The 8,268-nt window shown below is 31.3% G+C and overlaps 1 protein-coding gene across 6 annotated transcripts in view; it reads left to right on the forward strand.

Moving 5' to 3' along the window:
• Positions 1-1,752: 1,752 nt before the first annotated feature.
• Positions 1,753-8,268, forward strand: part of LOC106875519 (uncharacterized) — a 26,341-nt gene continuing 19,825 nt past the window's right edge. For 3 of the 6 annotated variants that reach the window (XM_089366237.1, XM_089366240.1, XM_089366239.1), the window contains exon 1: positions 1,776-1,880. In XM_089366237.1, coding sequence (XP_089222363.1) covers positions 1,844-1,880 — 37 coding nt within the window. In that variant the 5' untranslated portion in view covers positions 1,776-1,843. Of the gene's footprint in view, positions 1,964-4,829; positions 4,963-8,268 lie in introns of all 6 variants that reach the window. The other 3 variants (XM_089366241.1, XM_089366242.1, XM_089366243.1) reach the window with 3 other exon arrangements.

An 8,268-nucleotide genomic window follows, 5' to 3' on the forward strand; every position in this document is an offset into this window, starting at 1 on the left:
CATTTCTTATGTTTTCATGTTTTGAGTTACATTCTGCCGAAGTCGAATTTACCTAAGAAGAAGAATAAAATGAAAACAATAATCAATAATACAATGAATATATGTCTCTGTTTATTAGAAATACTGTTTTCTTTCCAAATCTATATTCATTTTCTTTGACTGATTTATCGATAAAATAAGTGCCAGTATATTGATGAAGTTCTTCGAGTGTATATAATGAACTCATCCGTACGTTTGGTATTTGATGAGGTTACACGCAGAGCTCTGGGGAATGGAAACTGTGTTTGCGTTATTGGTCGAGGACAATCGTCACATTTTATATACGTTTTTGTAGGAAATATCAACTTTATTCAAGAAATGAATGTACCAATTGTAAATGAATACTGCAATTTATATCACATGAATTAATAATAATTCATGTGATATGTGCAAATCTAAGTCAGCAGCCTGCATGCATTGTTACATTATACCCTATAATAATGGACCATATTTTAATGGAAACTGATATGCAGAGCTAGGAATAGGGGTAGATAATAAAGTACTGGTGACGGTGAGGTGAATAAAAGAGAGAGAAAAAGAGAAAGAAAGAAAGACGAACAGTAAACTAAAAGCAGAGGGAGGCAAAATAATACATATACATACATACATACATACATACATATATATATATATATATATATATATATATATATATATATATATATATATATATATTATAAGGTTTTTAAACTTTTAAATTTTCATATTGGTAACGGTTGCTACATCCTCTGGAAAAATTATTATATATATATATATATATATATATATATATATATATATATATGTGTGTGCGCGCGTGTGTGTGTGTGTGTGTGTGTGTGTGTGTGTGTGTGTGTGTGTGTACGGCGGGCTTTTTTCAATTTCCGTCTAAAATTCCTTGGTTCTTTTCCCTAAAACTATATATATATTTTATGCTGTTAAACTTAATTTAAATTTAATTTTAAATAAATTTAATTTAATTGAATTTTTACCTGTGAATTTGGATTTTGATTTCTAAAATTATATATATATATATATATATATATATATATATATATATATATATATATATATATATATATACGAAAATTTGTTGTTCAAAATGTACCCAAATTTGATAAATTTTTAATTGTTTCTATATAAATTTATTTACATACCTACCAAACCAGTTTCAAAAATAATATTTGCTTAACAATGTTAAACATTTAAAATTATGAATTAGAAAAACATGCTTAAAGGATTCAATGTTTACAAGTACCAATAATATTGAACATGATTTAAATATTCAAAACATTCAATCATAAAAAATCTGGATCAAAATACAATAGCGTTAGAAGTGATCGATTACAAATGTGGATCACCAAAGGTTCCCTCATACTGAGTTAGAAAGAGAAACAACTATGGTGAAATGAGGATAGTAAGACAAAAGGATTTATTTAGAGTTTCTGTGATTCTCTTTAGTTTCTGTGAATTTTATGAACATTTAAATTATATTTGATATTTAAAAATGAATTTAGGTGCATTTCCAACACCAGGTTTTCCTATATTTTTCATTTACTTTTATTTTATATATATATATATATATATATATATATATATATATATATATATATATATATATATATTTACATATACATAAATACATATATATATATATATATATGTTCGTGTATGTGTGAATATATTCATTGGCTGAATAGTCTATGACGTCACAAAAAGGAATAACATTGATTTATGTCATTTTTTTATAATATAAATATGTGTGAAATTTGAAACGTAACAGATAGTGCCGTACAAGGATTTAGATCCTATAAGGAACTTCGGAATGAAAGCTACAATAAGCATGTGTTTACTCATTCTCTGTAGGTAACTCTATTGGACGTTGAATTTTTCCCAGAAACAAAATCTATTTAAAATTACCATATGATCTACATAAACAAACAGCGTATGTTTTTTTCACAACCATATGTGTAAAGACTGATATTCAAACACCGAAACACACCCCCACACATGCACACACATTCACACACACACATAAACAAAGTCACACAGGTGAACGCTATATTTCGTTATCTGCCTCTCCATGTGTATATGAATGGGCATGTGTATGTCTGAGTGTATATGTATTTGCAAGTACGTGTGTTTGTGAAATAATGCATCGATCTTTTTAAAAAAGTTACGTTCCTATCATTGCGTGTTCGTTTCTTTTTCGCATCTGATAAATGTATATTATGGGACTGTTATTTTGACTAGTTGTGTCTATTTATCAACCGATGAGAAACATCGACATCGCCGGATCCTTCTGGACCAGGCGTTAAGCGTCGCACCCGTGAGGACTCGATGCTAGCCGTGAAGTGATCTTAGTGCAACTAAAATAAATTAATACTAAAATCATATATTTCTCGCACACAGAGACGCACATGTACTCATACAAACACACATATATATACATAAATGGAAATTCCTGTCTGTCTGCCTGTCCATCGGCCTGTTACAATCTAGCTGCCCAGACCATGGAAGCGATCTCCACCAAACCTTTTGAAATGACATCTTGTTCAATTATAGGCTAATAGGATTTCAATAAAAATTGATGACGGACTGCGGGGTTGGGTTATTACATGAGAAAATGACAGCTGTGCAATAGTGTTAGGTTCAGGGAATCATGGCATAATGAGCGAGGCTATGTATCCCTGCTCGGTATGTGGTGAAGCAATTAACTGACCTCTAATTATAATTATGCTTATAATTATTGAATATTTGTATAATGTTATCTATATTTCGCCATGAAGACATGAGCGAAATTAACAGCTATGGGATTACCGGGTGCTAAAATCTTTGTCCAAACTTTATTGTGTTGCTTTGTAACACAAATCGCAATAATCTAAAGAGAAAATTATTTGATGGAATAGATTTGTTTGACCCCTTTGCGAAATTATGTAGGCATATTTGTCGCCTGTCATTGTGGCCAATATTGAGATATAAGGTAGAAACATCCAGGGTTACCAAAAAACAGTTCCCGACATGACCCTGGTGTTTAAAAAAAACGTAGTTGATCTCAGACACAAAAGCAAAAGTATCCCGAATATAAGGAACTTTATCCTTTTGTGACAAGGCGGAGTAGAAACCCGCCATTCCAAAAACTTGGATGTACATTCATATCCGCTGCAAATTGGGCGCATTGGAGGAAATCTTTTGAACGTTCTGTGTATTTTAGGAAGACCATAAAATACAGATGTTCTTTCTGACCATAAATTCCGGATTCTGCATTATTACTGAATTTGTTTACTCCCATTTTCAGAATTATTTTGCCAAGTCCCTCTCTGCAATTGTGTTTTGGGTTGACAGGTAATACTTCATATGAAGTCTTGTTATTTAGAACGGCTTCACAAACCGGAATACACTCGCTGTTCTCCCTAATTACGTTAGCATCTCCCATACCCGCCATTTTGATAACAATAGAATCATTATCAGTTAGAGGTCGTAGTGCGTAACGATGGGAATTTGTGAGATTATTCCAGTATTTCTTCCCACTTGTTTTAAGGATATTTTAAAAGCCTGTATTTTCTTGTTTCCTCTTTTTTTCTGTCTTTGTGTTCGCCTGTTATAAAATTGTAACTGAAAGACTGATGATGTCCTTCCATCACCGTGTGGACGCTGGTTGCTCTCGTTCATACTTTAAATTTAAATTTCTATAATTTTGAATTTTTATCACTTCTTATGTTGAACTTCACAAAGACAGGCTTACTGTCGTAATATCGTTCAGCCAATAACATATCTATTAGAAACCAATCGCTTTCTTCACGTTGACTATCATTATTATTATTATTATTATTATTATTATTATTATTATTGTTAGTAGTAGTAGTAGTAGTGGTAGTAGTAGTAGTAGTAGTAGTAGTAGTAGTAGTAGTAGTAGTGCCTTCGCATAGTTTCTAACGCTGGAGATGTACTACAGTGTCAGCTGTTCACTACCAGTGCACTATAATAACACATCCTACTTAACGAGCACCTTCCGGAGTATTCGAGCGGTTCCAAGCAGTGCTGTTTTCTACAAGTGCTCAACCCTTGTTGCAGCCCCTATTTGTTCCACGTAAATCTCGAGATTTTGGCCCACCATTCCCAGGGCTCCGGCAATTTATTATTATTATTATTATTATTATTATTATTATTATTATTATTATTATCATTATTATTATTATTATTATGATTATTTAATCTATTTTAATTCAGCGAACTGGTAAACTTGTTAGGACACCGTACGAAATGCTTAGCAGATTTTAGTCCTTTACCTTCTGAATGGAAATTCCGACCAGGTCCACTTTGCCGTTCAGCCTGTCAGGTCGATAAAATAAGTAGGAGCTGAAGCGAAGAAGAAGAAGAAGAAGAAGAAGAAGAAGAAGAAGAAGGAGGAGGAGGAGGAGGAGGAGGAGGAGGAGGAGAAGCGAAGAAGAAGAAGAAGAAGAAAAACTACAACAACATTAATTATAATAAAGATACACTGGAAATTTATTTACCAGCTTATTATAATTACTGTTTAATTTCCACATCTATTTTTATCTTTTTCTGCCAAAATTATTTCCAATGGTTTACAGCTGCTTAGTCTACGTATTGCTCTCGTTTGTAAGTTGTGTATTTCACCTGATTACACGCAGAGCTCTTATGAATGGAGACTGTTTGCGTTATTGGTCGAGAACAATCCTCACACTTCATGTAATTCTCGAGAAAATGTCAACGATATTGACGAAATAAATCCATCAATTCTAAATGACATGACTAATTCATTAACATATTTTTTGTTTCAATTTATTTAGGTGACGTTCCCAAATCTAGGTTAGCGCCCTGCGTTGTTACATTAAACAATATATTATTGGCCGTTCCTGAATCTACCATATTTTAGTGGAATTCGAACGTATGCACGATGTGAGGCTAACATATATGAAAAATGTAAGTGAGACATTTTCGAAAGTTTTGCATTATATTAAATCTTATATTCAGTATATAACAAATGGAAGTAACTAAATAGCTTCGAAATAATATTTTTATACCCATGCCAAGAAACATTATATCTAATTCGTTTGAATACAATGTCACTTTACATCTACTGACGTTGCTATGTGATATTTATTTTCAATTCATTACTGCATCAATGCTATAAGAGTAGTGTCAGATAATTTGAAAATGAATTGCTCTTCAATATATATTCAGTTAGAAAAGTTTCACGAACAAGCTATTTTGGAGGAGCATTATCTTATTTTCCTACGTTTTATTATCATCTCCTTCGAAAAAGTCATCTTCCGCATCTGTACTCCGGCCGCACTCTTCCTACCACTTTTGGAATCCGGTTTAGAAATTGATTTCTGCAAGCGTTACGCGGAATTTCCGCAACTCGACCTGGATCACGACAACTGTGGGAAAACGATGATCTTGGAGTCTTCATCTTCGGGAAGAGAGGAAATTCCGCAGATGTTAAATCTGGGGAAAATGTTGGTTCCGTAAGCTATATTATGTTGATTTTGTTGAGAAACTTACGAGCGTGGAGATCTCAGTGATAGAGTGCATTGTCATTGTGAAAATTACAATTTTTGCGCTCCACAGACTCGGTTGTTTTCGGAGAACGTACTCATTCACAAGCTTCAAAAGGTCATTGATTGTCTTGTGACGATGCTCATGCTCGAGCTGATGAGTTTTCCACATTTCATCGGTGGGTGGGGGGACGCTGGTAGAATGTCTTCAAGTTCTCTAATCCACTTCTAGGATCATTCTACCACTTTTGAAGCGTCAATGCCACTCGAAACATCACATACGACTCACGTAAGCTTGCCGAATCTTTCTCAATGTTTCTGTAGCAGATTTCGCAATTTAATGCAGCGTATCACGTTTGCTTTCTTGTCGAACCCTCGTCCTTGACAAAATCGCAAACTACAGCATACACATAATCACAAATTCACTTGTGAAGTAAACACAACGATATCTCTCGATTTCACTGTGTCATGAAGATCACGGCAACCTCTCACCGTGAGCTATCACATTTTGGCGCCCTATGGTACTAGCACGTAAAATGTTTGATACCACCACGTATGGCAGTTTCGAAGAAACATCATCCAAGGTTTAACTCTATGAATACCCTGCAACATTTTATGTGATACTGGTATCACATTTTATGTGATACCAGTAGCATATCAATAGACATAGCATTATCAAAGGACATTCTTTTCAAGGGAATATTCCGTTGTTACCACTGGGCATTACTAAAACAATATCAACAGGTCTGTGTGATATATTAACACAACATATCCACATGCTGCAATTTATAATTCATAACTAAAGAAAGTAAATTTAAATGATATCAAGTCCTTTGTGGCATAAAACAACCGTTTACAAAGGTTTCCCGAATTTCATTAGTAATATTACTCTATGGAGATGAAACGAAAAAAAACTAGCTTTGGGATCAAATTATACTTCGGTATTATTTCAAGTCGAACCTGGAGAAAATGTTGTAAGGCATGGTGTACGACACAAAAGAATTTAATCTCCTACTAGACTCTTTGATATATCAATAATGGTTCATTTAGGCAGGATGTTAGATAGAAGAAATCGGTCACTAGATTCAATCCTCGTAGTTGGATGGTGCGTTACATTACTGCCTTGAAAGAGATGAACGCTCCTTATGTACCAGTTGAAATTGAACAAGTAAAGTAATATTCCGAATAAAATAACATAACATGCTTCGTTTTCTCCATACTTTCTTGTCAAGCGATATTGTTTTGCTTATTTTACAAGTGCTAATATTATTTTCAAGGTATTAGAAACCTATTGACGATAAGTTTCTTCAGGGGGAACTAATAGTTAATACTGTGTATTACAAATTTAAATTGACAATAAACTATTAAATATTTCAATAAATCTTGCGTTTTTCTATTCTCTGTACTAGTTGTTACGGAAGTTGTACTTATAATGTGTATCCGTAATACATATAAAAATAAATATGCATAAGGATATAATTACATATCTCTAATAATTTCTGAATAATTTTCCTCACGTACTTGTATGAGAAATTCGTGGCTACGCCAGAGCATTGCTCGAAAGGTTTAGTCGAAGATATCAATCTCAATTCTCAATTAAAACTAGTAATTAATTTATCCGTAATACGACATGACTATGTAAATTTCTTAATATAGATTTGCATACATTATGACATGAATATATATATATATATATATATATATATATATATATATATATATATATATATATACATATATGTATATATATATATATAATTATATATATATATACATATATATAATTATATATATATATATATATATATATATATATATATATATATATATATATATATATATATATATATAATATATATATATATATATATATATTATATATATATATATATATATATATATATATATATATATATATATATATATATATATATATATATATATATATATATATATATATATATATATATATATATATTATATATATATATATATATATTATATATATATATATATATATATATATATATATATATATATATATTATATATACATATATATATATATATATATATATATATATATATATATATATATATATATATATATATATATATATATATATATATATATATATATATATATATATATATATATATATATATATATACTATCTATATACTTATATATAGATACCTATTAATGTGCGCATGTGTGTGTCCATGCGTGTGCGTATATGCTTCTGTGTGCATTTCTGTGTCTTTTTAAGAATGTACTTGAAGTGTTTCCTTCTCTACGTTGATGTGTTTGTATCTATGTCTAAGACTGTGGGTGAATCCTATTTGGTATCTTTTAATTTCTTTCAATTTAATTACAACTTAAGGATAATATGAATCAACCCTGAACTCTCTATTACTTCTGCACAAACTCCATTTATACAGTCATAATGAAATGACCTTTTTAAATCCGTAGAACAGAAATGTGATTGGTTTCCGCACTCTCGATTGTTGATATATAAGATATTTCCCTGGGTTCTCTAAGCGAATTCATTAAACAGTAGACTCTAAATTGACCAGTAGTAACAGCAAACAGAAGAAATAGTGCACATCAATGTAACTTCTGAAATTGCTTAATCTACTTCCGGCGAGATTTTGAATCAAAACACAGTATTTAACTACCAATTCCACCCCCTTCATTCACACATTTTAATCGCTCAATTCGGTTTTGG

The sequence above is a fragment of the Octopus bimaculoides genome, chromosome 18, assembly GCF_046866305.1.
Source record: "Octopus bimaculoides isolate indiv1 chromosome 18, ASM4686630v1, whole genome shotgun sequence".
Classification (NCBI taxonomy): Eukaryota; Metazoa; Mollusca; class Cephalopoda; order Octopoda; family Octopodidae; genus Octopus; species Octopus bimaculoides.